General features: G+C 41.3%; 1 protein-coding gene across 7 annotated transcripts in view; it reads right to left on the minus strand.

Moving 5' to 3' along the window:
* Window positions 1-7,382: 7,382 nt before the first annotated feature.
* The window catches only part of edc4 (enhancer of mRNA decapping 4), a 79,098-nt gene continuing 65,163 nt past the window's right edge, over window positions 7,383-21,317 (minus strand). For all 7 annotated transcript variants that reach the window (XM_030135876.1, XM_030135878.1, XM_030135872.1 and 4 more), the window contains exons 29-30: window positions 20,096-20,259; window positions 7,383-8,659 (exon numbers count right to left, since the gene is read on the minus strand). In XM_030135876.1, the coding sequence (XP_029991736.1) occupies window positions 8,476-8,659; window positions 20,096-20,259 (348 nt within the window). In that variant the 3' untranslated portion in view covers window positions 7,383-8,475. The remainder of the gene's footprint in view (window positions 8,660-20,095; window positions 20,260-21,317) is intronic.

Here is a 21,317-nt window from a genome sequence, read left to right on the forward strand (position 1 = left end):
TACTGCATCCACCTCCTACTGCATCCACCTCCTACTGCATCCTCCTACTGCATCCACCACCTACTGCATCCACCTCCTACTGCATCCACCACCTACTGCATCCTCCTACTGCATCCACCACCTACTGCATCCACCACCTACTGCATCCACCTCCTACTGCCTCCACCTCCTACTGCATTCCTCCTACTGCATCCACCACCTACTGCATCCTCCTACTGCATCCACCTCCTACTGCATCCACCTACTGCATCCACACCTCTACTGCATCCTCCTACTGCATCCACCACCTACTGCATCCACCTCCTACTGCATCCACCACCACTACTGCATCCACCTCCTACTGCATCCACCACACTACTGCATCCTCCTACTGCATCCACCACCTACTGCATCCACCACCTACTGCATCCTCCTACTGCATCCACTTACTGCATCCACCTCCTACTGCATCCTCCTACTGCAATCCACCTCCTACTGCATCCACCTCCTACTGCATCCACCACCTACTGCATCCACCTCCTACTGCATCCTCCTACTGCATCCACCACCTACTGTATCCTCCTACTGCATCCACCACCTACTGCATCCACCTCCTACTGTATCCTCCTACTGCATCCACCTCCTACTGCATCCACCACCTACTGCATCCACCTCCTACTGCATCCTCCTACTGCATCCACCACCTACTGCATCCACCTCCTACTGCATCCACCACCTACTGCATCCTCCTACTGCATCCACCACCTACTGCATCCACCACCTACTGCATCCACCTCCTACTGCATCCACCTCCTACTGCATCCTCCTACTGCATCCACCACCTACTGCATCCTCCTACTGCATCCACCTCCTACTGCATCCACCTACTGCATCCACCTCCTACTGCATCCTCCTACTGCATCCACCACCTACTGCATCCACCTCCTACTGCATCCACCACCTACTGCATCCACCTCCTACTGCATCCACCACCTACTGCATCCTCCTACTGCATCCACCACCTACTGCATCCACCACCTACTGCATCCTCCTACTGCATCCACTTACTGCATCCACCTCCTACTGCATCCTCCTACTGCATCCACCTCCTACTGCATCCACCTCCTACTGCATCCACCACCTACTGCATCCACCTCCTACTGCATCCTCCTACTGCATCCACCTCCTACTGTATCCTCCTACTGCATCCACCACCTACTGCATCCACCTCCTACTGTATCCTCCTACTGCATCCACCTCCTACTGCATCCACCACCTACTGCATCCACCACCTACTGCATCCACCTTCAGTCTCTAAACTCTTCAGCTTGGACTTTCATCCTCCTGTGGATGTTTCATATGTTTTATTTGTTTCAGGTGTGTGTTTCAGATGTTTCAGATGTGTGTTTCAGATGTTTCAGGTGTGTGTTTCAGATGTTTCAAGTGTGTGTTTCAGGTGTGTGTTTCAGATGTTTCAGGTGTGTGTTTCAGATGTTTCAGGTGTGTGTTTCAGGTTTGTGTTTCAGGTGTGTGTTTCAGATGTTTCAGGTGTGTGTTTCAGGTTTGTGTTTCAGATGTGTGTTTCAGATGTTTCAGGTGTGTGTTTCAGATGTGTGTTTCAGATGTTTCAGGTGTGTGTTTCAGATGTTTCAGGTGTGTGTTTCAGGTGTGTGTTTCAGGTGTGTGTTTCAGATGTTTCAGGTGTGTGTTTCAGATGTTTCAGGTGTGTGTTTCAGATGTTTCAGGTGTGTGTTTCAGGTGTGTGTTTCAGATGTTTCAGGTGTGTGTTTCAGATGTGTGTTTCAAGTGTGTGTTTCAGATGTGTGTTTCAAGTGTGTGTTTCAGATGTTCCAGTTCAGTTCAACTTCCGCAGATGATGGGGAAAACTCTGAAGCAGGTTCAGAGTCCAAGGACTGAAGCAGAAGAACCGAAGCACAGCCGCACACATGCACGAGCAGCCGCGGATCCGCTTTAGTGTTCCAGAGCCGAAAGAATACCGAACCCCCAACCCACACACACACACACACACACGCACACACACACACACACACGCACACACACACACACACACACACACGCACCCTCACACACGCACAACTTCTCGGATGAAAAAAGCGCGTAACTCACTGAGCAGCAGAGCAACAGGACAGAAGAGCAGGCAGGCGGAGTTCAGCAGGGAGGGCATGGTGGAGGTCCGCTGAGGGTGGAGGAGAAACTGCTGCACAACTAGTCCAGACCCAGAACCAGAACCAGAACCAGGACGAGCTCAGTTCCTCCCTTCTCTCTGTTCTCTCTCTCTCTCTCTCTCTCTCTCTCTCTCTCGCTCACACTCTCTCTCTCTCTCTCTCTCTCTCTCTCTCTGTTCTCTCTCTCTCGCTCACACTCTCTCTCTCTCTGTTCTCTCTCTCTCTCTCTCTCTCTGCTCTCGCTCACACTCTCTCCTGGTCTGAGGAGGATCTTCGGTGCGCTCCTCTGCTCCACTACGGAAGGGGGTGGGGGGGGGGGGGGGCGGTCCACAGCAGCGAAGAGAGTCCCGCTGTTGAACCAGGGTCCGGTGGATCCGGTGGATCCGGTGGGACCCCCTCAGAAGTGTCTCCTCTGTCGCAGAAACATCATCTGGATTTTTTTATTTTTATTTTTTTAAATCTGTTATGACCTTTTTTTTTTTTCTTTTTTTTTTAATTAAATCTTTATTGAATGAAGTCGAGTAACAAACAATGTCTACGACAAGAACATAACAGCAGCAGTTCAGCAGGAGGAACACAGTGGAATGTCCACATGTGATCAAACTCGGCCAGTTGCCCAGGCTTTTGTTTCCACACGGACTGAACAGCTCCGGTATGACCAGAGGACCCGGACAGAAGCAGCCTGTCCACCACTGGGAGACTCTGAAGGAGGAGTCTACATTCTGATAAAAGGTGGAAATTATGAGATCTAAAAGTCAGAATTATGAGATAAGAAGTTGAGTCAGTAAAAGGACTCACACTCATCCCTTTGGTTCTTCACTTTTCTCTCAGGACCAAAAATCCGCTTTTAATCTTCAAATATTCTGCAGGTACTGACTAACACTTGGAACATATACATGATGTATTTTTGTGAGAATCCAGCTCTGACGTCACTAAAATGATCATTATCACTATTATTAATATTATGAATGCTCCATTTCTATATTTCTGTTAATATTTGTCATGTTCTGATTTTTAATAAAAGTGTAAAAGTACTAATATTCATCCCTTTGGTTCTTAATTTTTCACTCAGGATCAAAAATCATCCTTTAATATGTGAAGAAATTGAGTTGATTCAATTCTTCACCATCTTTATTTGATCATGCAATTATTTTTGGTAAAATTGGCCAACACTTGGAACATTTCTATGATAGAGTTATGATCGGTAATAAATGGGACATTTCAGTATTTCCAACTGTTGGCCACGACTGCTGACCCGCTGTAGTTCTGCAGTTTCATTTTCTCCTGTTTCCTGAAGGAACGGCTCAGTCTTCATCAGCAGACACGAACAGACCCAGTGTTACTTCTGTGGCAGTTTACAGGGTTGGCTCCTCTAACTTTACCCTTTATATAGTGATTTATCAGCATTTAGTGTAAATAAATGTGTAGCTTTTCTTTTTTTGTCTTTTTCTTCCTGTTTTGTATTATGTTTGGGTCTAAAATCAACTAAACTAATATCTTTTGTGTTTTGCATTGTTTCAGTGAAAATCAGGTATTTTTCTATATTTAATTCACTGATTATGTAGATGTTCATGTCTGTAAGGGTTAAAGGTGGACGTCTTAAGGGTTAAAGGTGGACGTCTTAAGGGTTAAAGGTGGACGTTTGGGTCTTTAAGGGTTAAACCTACACATGTATTTGGACCTGACAGAACCACCTCCGTCCTTGAACAAAACCACGACACAATTAATTGAATGAGTCTTTTTTTTTTTTATTCCAAAATGTTTAAGGGTAAAAGAAACTGTAAAAGATACAACAGAACCGTCCGAGCCGAGGGGAACGGACAAAGAAAAACAGAGACATGAGCTTCAGCTGCGTTTGTCACCCACAACCACAACCAGAACCACAACCAGAACCTGGGCTGAACTGCCCCCCCACCACCACCCCCCCAACCCTCAGAACCTGCGTCCAAAAGCAGATTTCTTTCCAGACCCACAGTTCCTCCTCTGAGCCGCTTTAATGTCACTTTACATCCAACCGCTAATTACACTTTAATGACAATGAAACCAAACAGAACAAAACAAAAGGACGAGAGCTGGTAGAAGAGGAACCGGCAAAACCAGCAGGAAAAGTCCCAACAGGAGTTTAGTCTAACGTCTGAACAGGAGTTTAGTCTAAGGTCTGAACAGGAGTTTAGTCTAAGGTCTGAACAGGAGTTTAGTCTAAGGTCTGAACAGGAGTTTAGTCTAAAGTCTGAACAGGAGTTTAGTCTAAAGTCTGAACAGGAGTTTAGTCTAAGGTCTGAACAGGAGTTTAGTCTAAGGTCTGAACAGGAGTTTAGTCTAAAGTCTGAACAGGAGTTTAGTCTAAGGTCTGAACAGGAGTTTAGTCTAAAGTCTGAACAGGAGTTTAGTCTAAGGTCTGAACAGGAGTTTAGTCTAACGTCTGAACAGGAGTTTAGTCTAAGGTCTGAACAGGAGTTTAGTCTAAGGTCTGAACAGGAGTTTAGTCTAAGGTCTGAACAGGAGTTTAGTCTAAGGTCTGAACAGGAGTTTAGTCTAACGTCTGAACAGGAGTTTAGTCTAAGGTCTGAACAGGAGTTTAGTCTAAGGTCTGAACAGGAGTTTAGTCTAAGGTCTGAACAGGAGTTTAGTCTAAGGTCTGAACAGGAGTTTAGTCTAAGGTCTGAACAGGAGTTTAGTCTAAGGTCTGAACAGGAGTTTAGTCTAAGGTCTGAACAGGAGTTTAGTCTAAAGTCTGAACAGGAGTTTAGTCTAAGGTCTGAACAGGAGTTTAGTCTAAGGTCTGAACAGGAGTTTAGTCTAAAGTCTGAACAGGAGTTTAGTCTAACGTCTGAACAGGAGTTTAGTCTAAAGTCTGAACAGGAGTTTAGTCTAAGGTCTGAACAGGAGTTTAGTCTAAGGTCTGAACAGGAGTTTAGTCTAAGGTCTGAACAGGAGTTTAGTCTAAGGTCTGAACAGGAGTTTAGTCTAAGGTCTGAACAGGAGTTTAGTCTAAGGTCTGAACAGGAGTTTAGTCTAAAGTCTGAACAGGAGTTTAGTCTAAGGTCTGAACAGGAGTTTAGTCTAAAGTCTGAACAGGAGTTTAGTCTAAGGTCTGAACAGGAGTTTAGTCTAAAGTCTGAACAGGAGTTTAGTCTAAGGTCTGAACAGGAGTTTAGTCTAAGGTCTGAACAGGAGTTTAGTCTAAAGTCTGAACAGGAGTTTTAGTCTAAGGTCTGAACAGGAGTTTAGTCTAAGGTCTGAACAGGAGTTTAGTCTAAGGTCTGAACAGGAGTTTAGTCTAAGGTCTGAACAGGAGTTTAGTCTAAGGTCTGAACAGGAGTTTAGTCTAAGGTCTGAACAGGAGTTTAGTCTAAGGTCTGAACAGGAGTTTAGTCTAAGTCTGAACAGGAGTTTAGTCTAAGGTCTGAACAGGAGTTTAGTCTAAGGTCTGAACAGGAGTTTAGTCTAAGGTCTGAACAGGAGTTTAGTCTAAAGTCTGAACAGGAGTTTAGTCTAACGTCTGAACAGGAGTTTAGTCTAAGGTCTGAACAGGAGTTTAGTCTAAAGTCTGAACAGGAGTTTAGTCTAACGTCTGAACAGGAGTTTAGTCTAAGGTCTGAACAGGAGTTTAGTCTAAGGTCTGAACAGGAGTTTAGTCTAAGGTCTGAACAGGAGTTTAGTCTAAGGTCTGAACAGGAGTTTAGTCTAAGGTCTGAACAGGAGTTTAGTCTAAAGTCTGAACAGGAGTTTAGTCTAAGGTCTGAACAGGAGTTTAGTCTAAGGTCTGAACAGGAGTTTAGTCTAAAGTCTGAACAGGAGTTTAGTCTAACGTCTGAACAGGAGTTTAGTCTAAGGTCTGAACAGGAGTTTAGTCTAAAGTCTGAACAGGAGTTTAGTCTAACGTCTGAACAGGAGTTTAGTCTAAGGTCTGAACAGGAGTTTAGTCTAAGGTCTGAACAGGAGTTTAGTCTAAAGTCTGAACAGGAGTTTAGTCTAACGTCTGAACAGGAGTTTAGTCTAAGGTCTGAACAGGAGTTTAGTCTAAGGTCTGAACAGGAGTTTAGTCTAAGGTCTGAACAGGAGTTTAGTCTAAGGTCTGAACAGGAGTTTAGTCTAAGGTCTGAACAGGAGTTTAGTCTAAGGTCTGAACAGGAGTTTAGTCTAAAGTCTGAACAGGAGTTTAGTCTAAGGTCTGAACAGGAGTTTAGTCTAAAGTCTGAACAGGAGTTTAGTCTAAAGTCTGAACAGGAGTTTAGTCTAAGGTCTGAACAGGAGTTTAGTCTAAGGTCTGAACAGGAGTTTAGTCTAACGTCTGAACAGGAGTTTAGTCTAAGGTCTGAACAGGAGTTTAGTCTAAGGTCTGAACAGGAGTTTAGTCTAAGGTCTGAACAGGAGTTTAGTCTAAGGTCTGAACAGGAGTTTAGTCTAAGGTCTGAACAGGAGTTTAGTCTAAGGTCTGAACAGGAGTTTAGTCTAAAGTCTGAACAGGAGTTTAGTCTAAGGTCTGAACAGGAGTTTAGTCTAAAGTCTGAACAGGAGTTTAGTCTAAAGTCTGAACAGGAGTTTAGTCTAAGGTCTGAACAGGAGTTTAGTCTAAGGTCTGAACAGGAGTTTAGTCTAAAGTCTGAACAGGAGTTTAGTCTAAGGTCTGAACAGGATCCACAGTCCCAGTAAATCAGGTCAAATACGATAAGGCACTTCTAGACGAATCTGAATCTGACCGAGTCTAAACACAGAACGCATGAACAGACTGGGGGGGGGGGGGGGGGGGGGTCCAGCAGCTCCACCTGGGACCACCCTGGACCGGAATCAGGTCTGGAACCGGGTCTGGAACCAGGTCCGGAACCAGGTCTGGAACCAGGTCTGGAACCGGGTCTGGAACCAGGTCCAGAACCGGGTCTGGAACCGGGTCTGGAACCAGGTCCAGAACCGGGTCTGGAACCGGGTCTGGAACCACAGGACCTTAAACATGAAGTAGAGGTGCATGTGCTGGTGTTGGACACAGCTGCTGCAGGAGTGGGAATGAGTTCAGCCTGTGAGAAGAAGCAAAGCAGGATGGGAAATGATGGGCAGAGTGTGACTGAGCGCTGCCCCCTAGAGCCTGTGAGGAGGAACTGCACGCTGAGTTCAAACAGGATCTGGAACATCCTGATGGAAAAAGGTCCAACGGCGTCGTCCCGAACAAGGAGGTTCAAGGAAGTGGGTTTAATTACGAACATTATTATTATTATTGTTATTATTATAATTATTATTATTCTGATGAGGATGCATTCAAACTAGTCTGACACCTGTTAAAGAATACAAGTCTTACAAACGCTAAATGTGTAGAAAAAAAGGGGAGGAGACGCAGGGATGGTGCGCTTCATTTACAGGACTGAGCTGGACGGACGGCTGCCGGGGCGAACAGGTGGAACCTGGCATTTCTGCCTCGTTCTGTCTTTCTCGCTTTCTTTCGTCGTCCTCAGGAAAACTTCCACGGAACGAGGGACGAGTAACGATGAGACGCCAGATTCACAAAGCCAGACGCAGCTGTGGTTTCTTTTGGGTGGAACGTCCCCGACTTATTAAGAAATAACTGAAGGGAAACGTGGGCGCCGGCGCATAACTGTCCGTTGCCAGGTTTCGTTGTTCTCAGGTGTTTGTTTGTTTGGTGTTTTTTTTTCTTCTTTTTCTTCTTAATCTGGATTCCTGCTGAAGATGTCGGTCTGAAAAGTCGACGTCCGAACCCGCCGCAAAACACAAAGCGGCGACGTTCGAGGTGGTTCGCTCGTCCGATTCCGAAGTCGAAAACCGAAGTCCATCTGAATGACAGAACGGCAGAAGGAAAGAAAAACGGCGCCAGTGGTGGGACGTCAGTGGGAGTTTTCAGGTGACGTCGAGTCATAAACGGAGTCGGTTTCGGGTTTCGTGTCGTAAATTGACGAGCGGACGTGTCCCGGCCTCGTGTCTTTTCTGCTCGTCGGTTTTGAACAAAAGGATGAAACGAGCAGAAAAAGCAGCAGTAACAAAAAAAAACAAACCCCACAAAAGTCTGTCTTTAACACAAATCATCTGATTCTCGTCCTGCATCGAAGGTCTGATGAAGAACGCAAACGTGTCTGAGCTGGGACTCCTGTGGCGGTGCGGTCGGAGCCGCTGTGAACGGGACTCTTCTACTGATGGCAGACGCTGCGTTTTCACATCCAGGCCTCGGAGTCACATGATCCTTCGTTTCCCTCCGCCTCCAAAGTGCCCCCCCCCCCCCCCCCCCCCCATCTGGAAATGCGTCCCGGTGCTTGTTAGGCTCCTCCCCCTCCCTCCAGCACCGGAGCGGCCGCCGTGCGTGGGTCTAGTGGTTGACCAGTCCCTGCAGCATCATCATGAGGCGCCGCGCCCTCTTGCTCAGGGGGCTGTGGGGGTCCTGCTGCAGGAAGGAGAACAGCTTAGGCCGCACCTGGGCCAGCACCGACGCCATGTGGTCTCTGGTCAGGGGGTCCCCGTGGTCCAGGTTCATCAGAGCGTCCTCCAGGTAACTGTGGACCAGGACAGAAGAACAGACGGACCCACATCAGAGACCAAGGCTAGAACAGGTTTGGACTTTTCACTCTAGTTCAGTTTGAATTTGTTTTTAGAGCAGGTTTGATGGTTTTTATTAGTTTACCAGCTCAAATGTCCTTCGGGGGTCACATGAGTGTCCATTTGTGTCCAGAACAGTTGTCCTACAGTCATAGAAGTGTGTGTAAATAATGCTAATCCATCTGTGCACAGACTACTGATATTCTCTGACAGTGGAAGCTCTATTTTCATAAATATTGGATTTGGAATAGCACGTGGATGTGAAAACTTTTGCTGGTGGACGGACGTGACATTACCCATGATGCTCTGGTCAGTCCCAGTACTTTATTAGGAATAAACTTCTAGACTTCCTATTGCTAATTGTGCTCTTCTTCATAAATGTTGGTATTGTGGATCTAAAACAGTCCCAGCTGACACAAAAACACTAAATGTGTCAGTGGACGGATGTGACATGGTTGTTGTGGATCCCATCATACTGATGCTCTGCAGCCATGTCAGCGTTTACACTAATGATCCCTGTGCAAAAACTAGGAGCACTATTATTTATTGGATAGTTTAGCATCAGACTAAAGAGGAAAGAACAATCTAGAATTGTTCTTTGTGTCTAAAAATGCTTCTTATTGTAAAACTGCTGATGTAAACAGTGCTGTGTGCCATTCTTCATGTATGTATTGGTGGAACAGAAGCAGGATGGATCAGCACCATACTCCAGATTGAACCTGTACAAATAAAACATGTGATATGGAGGAGAGAATCTGGGAAGAAAAACTGGGGAATCCAAAAGAAGAGAAGATTTGTTTTTCAGCTCAGTTCAGTTCAAATAGAACTTGTCCATTTGTGACATGAAAATATAGCATTAATTGTGCTGAAATGGTTCATTTTGGAGCTGAAAACATAGTTCATATGAGCATCAACATGTTGAACAGAACTGAAATCCTGTCCATTTGAACAACTGTCATTTACCAACACAAAGTTCCTTTGGATTCACTGAGACTGATTTAATATGAACACAGACACAGAAGAGCTGTGAACACATTGGAGCTGATACATTTTTACCTCCACCAAAGGGGTTCTGTTTTTAACAGGGTTTGTTTGTTTGTTTGTTTGTTTGTTTGTTTGTTTGTGAGCAACATCACAAAAAGTTATGGACAGATTTTGATGAAATTTTCAGGAAATGTCTGAAATGGGATGAGTAACAAATGATTAGATTTTGGGAATGATCCAGATCACCGTCTGGATCCAGGAATTTTTCAAAGGATTCTTTATCTTTGGGAGATGGGGATACTTTCAACAGATGTATGTGGAACCCCCCAGTGAACAGTCAGAGTGCTTGGTAAAAAAAATACAAAATAAGTTCCCAACAGGTTTGACAAGATGTTGAAGATTGATCTGGATCCTCACAAAATTCTGGATACCATGATCCAGAACAGGAAAAAATAGTGGAGTTTTGGAAATTTCATCCTAACAAGGGAATAAATGATGGTATTGACATGTGACAAACCCCCAAATACAGCCATGACAGTGAAATCTGAAGTGTTTTCAACAGCTGTGGAGGTAGATCCAGGAGAAAACTGACATTTCCCAAAAAGTGATTTTCATTAGGTATTATTTGTAGTCGATCACAGCATGGGAGACTGAGCTGCCAAGGAGGAAGTCATCGCTCTGAGTGCTTTTCTAGTTCTCTAAATGCTTAGTTGTAGTTTAGTTGTAGTTTAGTAGTAGTTTAGTTGTAGTTCAGTTGTAGTTTAGTTGTAGTTTAGTTGTAGTTTAGTTGTAGTTCAGTTGTAGTTCAGTAGTAGTTTAGTTTTAGTTTAGTTTTAGTTTAGTTTTAGTTCAGTAGTAGTTCAGTTGTAGTTTAGTTGTAGTTCAGTTGTAGTTTAGTTGTAGTTCAGTAGTAGTTTAGTTGTAGTTCAGTAGTAGTTCAGTTGTAGTTCAGTTGTAGTTTAGTTTTAGTTTAGTTTTAGTTCAGTAGTAGTTTAGTTGTAGTTCAGTTGTAGTTCAGTAGTAGTTTAGTTGTAGCTCAGTTGTAGTTTAGTTGTAGTTCAGTTGTAGTTTAGTTTTAGTTCAGTAGTAGTTTAGTTGTAGTTCAGTTGTAGTTCAGTAGTAGTTTAGTTGTAGTTCAGTAGTAGTTTAGTTGTAGTTCAGTTGTAGTTTAGTTTTAGTTCAGCAGTAGTTTAGTTGTAGTTTAGTTGTAGTTTAGTTTAGTTGTAGTTTGGCTGTAGTTTAGTTGTAGTTTAGTTGTAGTTCAGTTGTAGTTTAGTTGTTCAGTTGTAGTTCAGTTGTAGTTCAGTTGTAGTTTAGTTTTAGTTCAGCAGTAGTTTAGTTGTAGTTTAGTTGTAGTTTAGTTTAGTTGTAGTTTGGCTGTAGTTTAGTTGTAGTTTAGTTGTAGTTCAGTTGTAGTTTAGTTGTTCAGTTGTAGTTCAGTTGTAGTTCAGTTGTAGTTGTAGTTTAGTTGTAGTTTAGCTGTAGTTTAGTTGTAGTTCAGTTGTACTTTAGTTTTAGTTGTAGTTTAGTTGTAGTTCAGTTGTAGTTTAGTTTTAGTTCAGTTGTAGTTTAGTTTTAGTTGTAGTTTAGTTTAGTTGTAGTTTAGTTGTAGTTCAGTTGTAGTTTAGTTGTAGTTCAGTTGTAGTTCAGTTTTAGTTGTAGTTTAGTTGTAGTTTAGTTGTAGTTCAGTTGTAGTTTAGTTGTTCAGTTGTAGTTCAGTTGTAGTTTAGTTTAGCTGTAGTTTAGTTGTAGTTTAGTTTTAGTTGTAGTTTAGTTCAGTTGTAGTTCAGTTGTAGTTCAGTTGTAGTTTAGTTGTAGTTTAGTTGTAGTTCAGTTGTAGTTTAGTTGTAGTTCAGTTGTAGTTTAGTTTTAGTTGTAGTTTAGTTTAGTTGTAGTTTAGTTGTAGTTCAGTTGTAGTTTAGTTGTAGTTCAGTTGTAGTTCAGTTGTAGTTTAGTTGTAGTTTAGTTGTAGTTCAGTTGTAGTTTAGTTGTAGTTCAGTTGTAGTTCAGTTGTAGTTCAGTTGTAGTTCAGTTGTAGTTCAGTTGTAGTTCAGTTGTAGTTCAGTGGTCTCTTTTCTCTTCTTCTCTGTGCTCCTATTCAAATCAATCCCAGACAGGACTCTGCTGCTTTAGTCTCCATGTTTCCAGGTAGAATGTTTGAACAGGTTTATGGAACATGACTGAACACCTGCCGAATCAAATTTAAAACCTGTAAAGACTTTTTTAAGGTGTTTAATGCAGATTTGTAAAGTCCAGACTTTTCAGACTTTTTCAGACCCTGTTCTTAAGTGCATGTAAATGTGCCAGATTTTTTTTCTTTTTTTTATATTAGTGATAGTTAACAAGACAATGTGGACAGAAAAAACAACACATAAACAAAGGGAAAATCAAACAAATAAACCAACCAAAAACCACAACAACAATGACAGAGTAATGACAATAACAACATCATATTACAGTGAAAAAGATCATGAAGGTAAAGAACAACTGAACAGTATAGTCTGGTTAGGGATGACGGAAAAGATCTGTTTACTAGAACTAACAGTTTTTGTATTTGTATGGTCATGTGGAAACGTGTCAGATCTGTTTACTAGAACTAACAGTTCTGGTATTTGTATGGTCATGTGGAAACGTGTCAGATCTGTTTACTAGAACGAACAGTTCTTGTATTTGTATGGTCATGTGGAAACGTGTCAGATCTGTTTACTAGAACTAACAGTTCTCGTATTTGTATGGTCATGTGGAAACGTGTCAGATCTGTTTACTAGAACTAACAGTTCTTGTATTTGTATGGTCATGTGGAAACGTGTCAGATCTGTTTACTAGAACTAACAGTTCTTGTATTTGTATGGTCATGTGGAAACGTGTCAGATCTGTTTACTAGAACTCTTTTCAAAAAATTCAAACTTCTCTCAGTTTTTGATGTGAATGTTTACCAGACCTGTGTTGTCATGTCCAAATATGGTCACTTAACTCATATTCTTCCCAAAGTTTTCCAGAATTTCTTTGTTGTCCTCTGTTATTTGCAGTTATTCTACATGATATTCAAGCTAATGTTATCTTCAGTACTACTGAACTTCTGTCAGTTTTCTGTTAAATATGGTGGACCAGCTCCGTGGAATAATCTACGACCTCACCTTCAACCAACATCTACTTTATCATTATTGACAAAAGCATCTGAAAAGGACGGAATTCATGAACAAATGTACGGCTGTATATCATCTGATTTGATGATCTGTAATGTGATTTGCATTTTTGTTTTTATTTTGGTTTATTAATTCAGTTATATTGTATTTTTAATTCTTTTTTCCTGTGTATTGTTCATTTTTGGTGGAGGCATTCATATCTGCCTTTTTTGGCTTCTAACCTCTCCTGCACAATGATGGTACTTGTTTGAATGTTGTTTTTTCATTTTCTCTTGCTGTTTTATGATGTGCAAATAAATAAATAAATAATTCCAAACAGTTATCGTATTTTTTCGGTCATGTGTAAACGTGTTCAGTGGCTGCAGGAGTCGGCTGTAGTGTCGTCTCCACCCTCGGTGCGACCGTCACATGGCGTCCTGGGTTCAGCTGCTGTGAACCTGCCGTTTGCACTCAAACTGACGGCGTCACAAATGGACTGGTGGTGTCCACACCTGCGTCCTGTCCTCTCACTACAGTCGTCCTGCCTTTAACTGCTGCTCTTTAACATCTGGAGGATGACTGTGTCCGACACACACACACGCACACCCCGCTGTTTCTCCTCATCCACCTTCGCTGCCGTTACCGTACAAATGAGCGGTGGCGTCTGTGTCTGCTCAACTACCTGATCCCAGTGCAGCGTTACAGCTGTTCACACACCATCAGCTGGACCCCAGCCAGCCCCCCCCCCAGGACGGACACACACAGAAACTATCAACCCTCAACGATATACTCTGAAAAACACCGACCTTCAGCGGCTTCAGGAACTCAGAACAGGTTCTATGGGCTTGAGAACGCAGAGAATGAGCTGGACGGACCAAGGTTCAATAGTTCTGGATTTTTCATTCTAGTTTAGTTTGATTTAGTTTGGACTTTTTTTCTCTAATTCAGTTCGTTTTAATTCATTTTTAGAGCAGGTTTGACAGTTTTTATTAGTTTTAATTTTTTTTTTTAAATGCTTAGTTGTAGTTCAGTTGTAGTTCAGTTGTAGTTCAGTTGTAGTTTAGTTGTAGTTTAGTTGTAGTTCAGTTGTAGTTTAGTTGTAGTTTAGTTGTAGTTTAGTTGTAGTTCAGTTGTAGTTCAGTTGTAGTTCAGTTGTAGTTTAGTTGTAGTTCAGTTGTAGTTTAGTTGTAGTTCAGTTGTAGTTTAGTTGTAGTTCAGTTGTAGTTCAGTTGTAGTTTAGTTGTAGTTTAGTTGTAGTTTAGTTGTAGTTCAGTTGTAGTTTAGTTGTAGTTCTGTTGTAGTTTAGTTGTAGTTTAGTTGTAGTTCAGTTGTAGTTCAGTTGTAGTTCAGTTGTAGTTCAGTTGTAGTTCAGTGGTCTCTTTTCTCTTCTTCTCTGTGCTCCTATTCAAATCAATCCCAGACAGGACTCTGCTGCTTTAGTCTCCATGTTTCCAGGTAGAGTGGGGACCAGAAGACGACTGGAAACCACAAGTGACGGAGCAAAAAGTGTCGTATGGAGACAGCACAGAAAACTGAGAGAGACAAAGATATCGGTTTTGTAACAATCCGACATTGACAAAGACGAAAACGAAGGGAATTTTATCCATAAGTTTTGTAGTTGTAGTTTTGTAAACACACAATACAGTTTCAGTTAGTTATGGTTTTTTCTTTTAATTCTAGTTTTTATTTATTTCAGTTAACAGAAATGTTTTTACAGTTCTAGTTTTGGTCATTTGGTCAGTTTTCATTAATGATTATAACCTTGGTATGGAACAACACTACTATATTCCACTGGTTCACACACATGATTATGATTCAGTGACTCAAAGCACCGCTTTTGAGGTAAAGGATACTCTCTCTAGTGCAGGGCTGTCAAACCTGCATCCTGGGGCCCAAATGTGTCCCCCCCAAAGGTTCCAGTCCGACCCCTGGGATGAATTTCCAAAGTGTATAAATTCCACAGTCCAGGCTGTGGAACTCATGTTAGTGTGGGTTCCACATCCAGACCAATCTGATCTACAGTCCAATAATAACAGCAGAAGAACCCACACAAAAGAACGACTGCAGATTTACTACTGGGTTTGATGGGAAAAATAATATTACATTATGTCTGTAAATAATGACAACTGCAAATGTTCGTCTTTGTTTTAGTGCAAAAAATAACATTAAATTCAGAAAATATTTCCATTTCCAAACTCTCCTGTACCAATAAAATGTGACTAACCTGAACAAATATGCCCAACCTGAAATGTCTGTATTAAATTAAGTATAATTTCACCAATATTCTTTTTTTTTTTTTTTTTTTTTTTTTATTAGGACACATTTTCAGTATGCATATCCTCTCAGCACAGGCAAAAGCTTGTCCAATTTTCCAAAAAAAAACAACTAACAAAAACTTAAAAGAAAAAGAAAAAAAGAAAAGAAGCACCCCCCACACACACACATTGGTCCACATTCACTTAAATATGAGTGTTCCAGCTGTTCTATTCTGGTCTGTTTTCTATAGATGTTTTATCAGAGTAAGAGATGTTATATAAATTTTCTCAGTTGAGTCTCTGAGAAAATTGGATCTTTTCCAGTTTCAACAACGACATTACGTCCGTTATCCAGGCGCGTTCTACTGGAGGTTTAGGCGACTTCCAAAGTGTAATTGTACCAATATTCTCTTATTAAATGTTTGGTGCATTTGTAGATCCACTGTGATCTGTATGTTGTTTTAATAAGCTGAGATGGAATACTGTAGAAACAGCTCCAAAAGTCCAAATATTGTTAAAATTGTGCTAATTTTTCAGTTTTTTTCAGGTTATGGGTCAAGTCATGCACCTGTTGATTTTGAATCCAAAAATTAGAATTGAGAAAATGATTTCAAGCTTTTTGTAGTTCAATAGTAGAACATCTTAAGTTTCTAAATCCATTAAAATTTGTGTCAAAAAAGGATTTTCAAGAAAATTACAGAACTTCTTGTAAGAACTAAATTCAGTCCCTTGGAAAGTTCTCTCAGAATGAATAATAACAGAACTTATCATGACTATAATTTGAAATCTCAATCATATATTTCTATTTTCAGTATAGTTTTATGACCTTTTATACATCCTTTTATCATTATAAAAATAATTTTGTCTGAAAAATTGGTGTGAATTGCTTTTTGAAGCATTTTAATATCCGATGGTGCCGGTTATGTAGGGAATTTCACTTTCCTCAAAAAACATGTTTTTTTTTAAATCACTAAACAAATGAGCTAAACCAATGGAAAATTCTGAAAGTAAACATTTAACCCTCTGCTTAAGCATGGCTTCACTGGAATTTAAGATGATTTTGTCACTAATCTAAAAAAAAAAAAAGATTTATTTTTTTCCCTACAAAACCAAAAATAGGTCTGGACATGAAATAGCTGCATGTGAAGGATTTTTTTCTTTCCCTTTCTATAGATGTAACTTTTCAAATCAATAATTCTGATATTCTGTTGTCTTCATATGGATTTGATAGACATGAAAATTACATCCTCTGGAAATATTTCCTCTTCATTGAGATCAGAGGGTAGTTATTAAGGATGAACACCTCTGTGATCTCTCAAGTGAGGAGTCAGACTGAAGTCACACCTTGGGTCCTGAAGAGATCTAAAGATTTAAATACATTTACATCTTTTTTGGGACAGGACAGTTTGTAAATGTAAATATTTTCATCATTTATTGTTTCTATTACACTAAAAACTCGGAGTTGTCATTATTTCTATGTTATTCTGTTCTTCTTTTCCTGGTCTGGCTGAAGGTGCCTTTTCCACCCCTGCTCTGGTGCTTTCTAAACCTGCTCTTGGACAGACACCGTCAGACGTAAAAGCCCAAATGCTTCAGCTCTTTAATGCACCGTCTGCATTAATGTATGCAAACTGTAAGCCTGTGCCTCCTCCACCAGAATCCATCCCATCATTACTCTGCTCTGTCAGATCCAACCACGCCCTGCGCTCTCTCCAGATGGTACGAAGACGCACCAGAGGGCTGTAGAGGCAGCGGCAGACAGCTGCCATGGAAACGCACACGCCCACAGGCCGTCCACTGCCTGAACGCCCAAACTAAAGGGACATGGATCCAACACAGGAAACAGTACGAGGTGACGCGGAAAAGACGAAAAGGAAGAAAAGGTGGAAGGATTCTGGAGGGAAAAAGAAACGGTCACAAACTACAGATGCACGATTAGGGCTGTTAGAAAATATCGGCTCTGCAATATATATTATAATATATATTTCATTTCACAATACCGTATCAGTTTTTTGAGGTATTTATTCAAATGCAGAGGTTCATTTTAGTTTTTTGGTTTTCTTTATTGTATACATCTTATTTATTATTATTTACCACTTATTAAATAATGGTTAATTGAATCATCCTAAAAGCACTTTTTTCTGTCTGAGGCAGATGTTGGTTCCTTTGTTGGACTGAACTCCAATCCTGTTCTGATGTTAGTTGTGAACTAATAGAATCTGAACATTTGAACAGGATCTGAAACTGGAATGTCTGGAAAACACAATTTCAGTTTGAACACAGTTGGAACATTTGGTGATAGAACATTAGATCCTGTTGGGATCAAATACAAATGTGTTTAGGATCTGTGCAGATTTATGATGGAATTCAATTCTTCAAGGAAATAATCATTTAAAAAAAGAAACAAACAAAAAAATGCCTTTTTAACAGTATCATGATATATCGTGATATATCACATCGTGATCCTAGTATTGTGATTTGTATTGTATCACCAGATTCTTGTCGATACACAGCCCTATGCACGACCGATAACCGATCCCAAACCCCAATAGTTCCCATTCTTCCAGTTCTTTTCTTCTTCTTTCCAGTCAGTGTTAAACTCCGTTAATAGTCCAATAAAGTCTGCTTCAGAACCTAAAGCCTCTGTCTGCTTCACATGGACTATAGTCCAGAACCTACAGCCTGGGTCCGCTTCACATGGACTATAGTCCAGAACCTACAGCCTCTGTCCGCTTCACATGGACTATAGTCCAGAACCTAAAGCCTCTGTCCGCTTCACATGGACTATAGTCCAGAACCTACAGCCTGGGTCCGCTTCACATGGACTATAGTCCAGAACCTACAGCCTGGGTCCGCTTCACATGGACTATAGTCCAGAACCTACAGCCTGGGTCTGCTTCACATGGACTATAGTCCAGAACCTAAAGCCTCTGTCCGCTTCACATGGACTATAGTCCAGAACCTACAGCCTCTGTCCGCTTCACATGGACTATAGTCCAGAACCTAAAGCCTCTGTCCGCTTCACATGGACTATAGTCCAGAACCTACAGCCTCTGTCCGCTTCACATGGACTATAGTCCAGAACCTACAGCCTGGGTCTGCTTCAGGGTTTTCAGTTCTATTTCTGTCAGACTGAATTTGCTGATGATCGTCTGTCTCTGTTTTCACACATTCAGCTCCGTTTAGTCTCGGTCTCTAGAATGTGTCCATATTTAAAGGACAAGGCTGAACGAGGACAACAGCCATTAAACTGGGGGTGGGGTTTAGCAGAGGTGAAAGTGTGTGTGGCTACAGATGTCCACACCTACTTTGGTGCTGATTGGTCACTGTTCTGGGACATTAAGCTACATTCAGCTGTTTGGACGTTCAGCGTTTTCGAATGTCCGATTTCTGCTGCTGTCAAACAAAACAGACAAAACAACCACTGGATCTGCCTCTGGGTCTGGATCTGCCTCTGGGGTCTGGATCTGCCTCTGGGGTCTGGATCTGCCTCTGGGGTCTGGATCTGCCTCTGGGTCTGGATCTGCCTCTGGGTCTGGATCTGCCTCTGGGGTCTGGATCTGCCTCTGGGGTCTGGATCTGCCTCTGGGTCTTACAGCTGTACCAGACTAAGGAACTGAAAACCTTTGACTGATCCACACCTCTGCTTCCGCTTCTTCTTCTTAGTTTTTATGGCAGTTGCCATGGCAACAACGTGCACTGTACTGGTGAAACGCAACAAATCTAAGCAATTTAGATGTACTATTATGGGCTGTATTTATTGGTAAAAACTTAAATTATCGTAATTATCTGAATAATGTAATTTTTTTTTCAACATCGGACTGATATTTATCAGAGCCGATAGTTTGTGTGGATCCCTCTCACAAACAGAGTAGGGGTGTGGCTTCTCTGCAGGTGGGAGAATGAAAGGAAATGCAAAGTGAGAAAAAAAAAGCAGAAAATAAGAAAAAAGATGAGATGTGAGTGAAATATTCAAGTACAGGATGAAAGATCTAAAGGCAGATTAAGGGGGGAAGATGGAGTGTGTCGAGAAATTACTCCTGTTCACAACAGCTTCTGTGTTCCCCAGACAGCCATGGGGGGGGGGGGGGGGGGGGGGGGGGGGCGTTTAGCACCGTTTAGCACATGGGAGATGAGGAATAATGGAGCTACAATGGAGAGGAGATGGGGAGCAAAAGTTTACACAATGCTTGGTTTTATTAGTGATCAGGTGACGCAGGACACCGCGTGTGGACACAATTCCGAACGTGTTCACAGCAGCACATCAGAAAGTCTGACAAGTAGAAGAAAAGAAGAAGAAACTGCACGGCTCCTTAGTGTGTACTCACCTACAAAATACACACTGAACATTAGTGTTTATGACCGAGTATCTGCAGGTTTGAGGAAGACATTTATGAAGGCGTCTTTGGTCAGATTCCAGCCCTCCTATTCACATTAACATCAGTCCAACAGAGCTCAGTTATTATGTTGAACCAGTTTGAACCATATTTACATCCACTAACCATCCATTTGTCCACAACTAATATTTGTTCTACTGACATTCAATCTGTTAAAGCTCATACCTGAACCCAAACACCCATGAAGGACTGATGGAGTTATTATACACCAACATGCACAAAAATACATTTAAAAAGATTAAAAAAGAAAAAAAAAAAAAAAAACAAAAAACACAATGAAGGACTGATAGAGTTATTATACAACAAACATGCACAAAAATACTCTAAAAACATTTTTTAAAATTACTAAAACATGCCCAAAAAGTATAGTGAACTCATAAAATGCACTAAAATACTTAATGAAAATGCAGATCAATTTGTCCATGACTAATGTTTTATAAAGCACATATACGGATATCACTTATGTCTGTGAGTTTTTTTAATACCTTTGAGTGTCATATTTAAGGATTAATGATCCATTTTAAGGCCTTTATTTCTGGACCCATCATACATAAGAGTTTTTAAGGGTCCGTACTCTGAGGTGTTCGTGTTGTTGAGCTGAAAACCCACAGTTTCAGATGTAAGTGTCTCACCTGATTTTGAGCTCTGAGCGGGTGGTGAGGTTGGAGGACAGCTGCTGGATGAGCGACAGCAGGACGGGCTGGCTCAGAGGACACGGGTGTTGACTGAACACCTGCTGGGAGTCGATGGTCTCGCACACGTACAGGACCAGGTTCAGGTCTGTGGCCGACAGGGCCTACGACATGGGGAGGAAAAACAGGACCGTGAACGACTGGAGGTTCCAAGGGGGCAAAAGGATCATTTAACCTGAACAACAAACACATATCCAACAAACCACTCCACGACAAAGGAAATTTACAATATAAACTTCAACAATTAAATTATTAATATGTACAGTCAGACTTAAAATGAAATGATAAGTTGAGGCATAATATTGTTTAAAATTGCATTTATTTTCCTTGAGAAATGTCAGGTTTTTTTTTTAGGTAGTTTATATCTTTTTTGTTCGGATAGTTGGTAAATGTAAATATTTTCACAATTTAACCCTTTCATGCATAGTGGTCACTCCAGTGGTCACTCCAGTGGACATTTAGTCTACAGCTGTTCTCTTGTATAGTCATGGTTTGGTTGTTTTCTGTGCATATCAGCCAACACAGTGCACACTTATGCACCATCTCATACACTGACATTCAGACCACGACTATAATTTTGCTGTTCTTGATGAACCTGATCTGCACTAACATGTTTGAGTGTAAATCAATAGCTAATTGTTATTAGACTGTTATTAACAGTTTTCTTAATGAAAAGTTTTTTTTTCATATTATCTCCATGAAGTGAGTAATAAATAGTATCACAGTCTGTTCAAATGTGAGAAAATATGAGATTAGCTGCATGAAAAATGTTCTTATTTCATAGTTTTCACACAGTATATCATTTTCTGATGATGGGTTTTAAATGTTTCTTTGCTTCAAAAATGAAACACATGGTGTCCAGCTGAGGGGACATTTTTGTAACGCCATGAAAAATAGGTTCATTGTTTTGGAACCATGTTGTTCAGACAATGGAGAATATTTTAAATGATAAAATCCCAATGGACCCCCAGACTATCTACCTGGGTTTAATACCTGATGATGAAATTAAAAGCGAAAACACTTATTTAAAATTTTAATTCTTGCTGCAAAAAGGTAGTCACAAGGAACTGGTTCAAAAGTGACCCTCTTGGACCACAACAACGGCTGGACATTATAGAGGAAATATATACCACGGAAAAAGTAACATTTCATCTGAGGATAA

Source organism: Sphaeramia orbicularis, chromosome 6, assembly GCF_902148855.1.
Source record: "Sphaeramia orbicularis chromosome 6, fSphaOr1.1, whole genome shotgun sequence".
NCBI lineage: Eukaryota > Metazoa > Chordata > Actinopteri > Kurtiformes > Apogonidae > Sphaeramia > Sphaeramia orbicularis.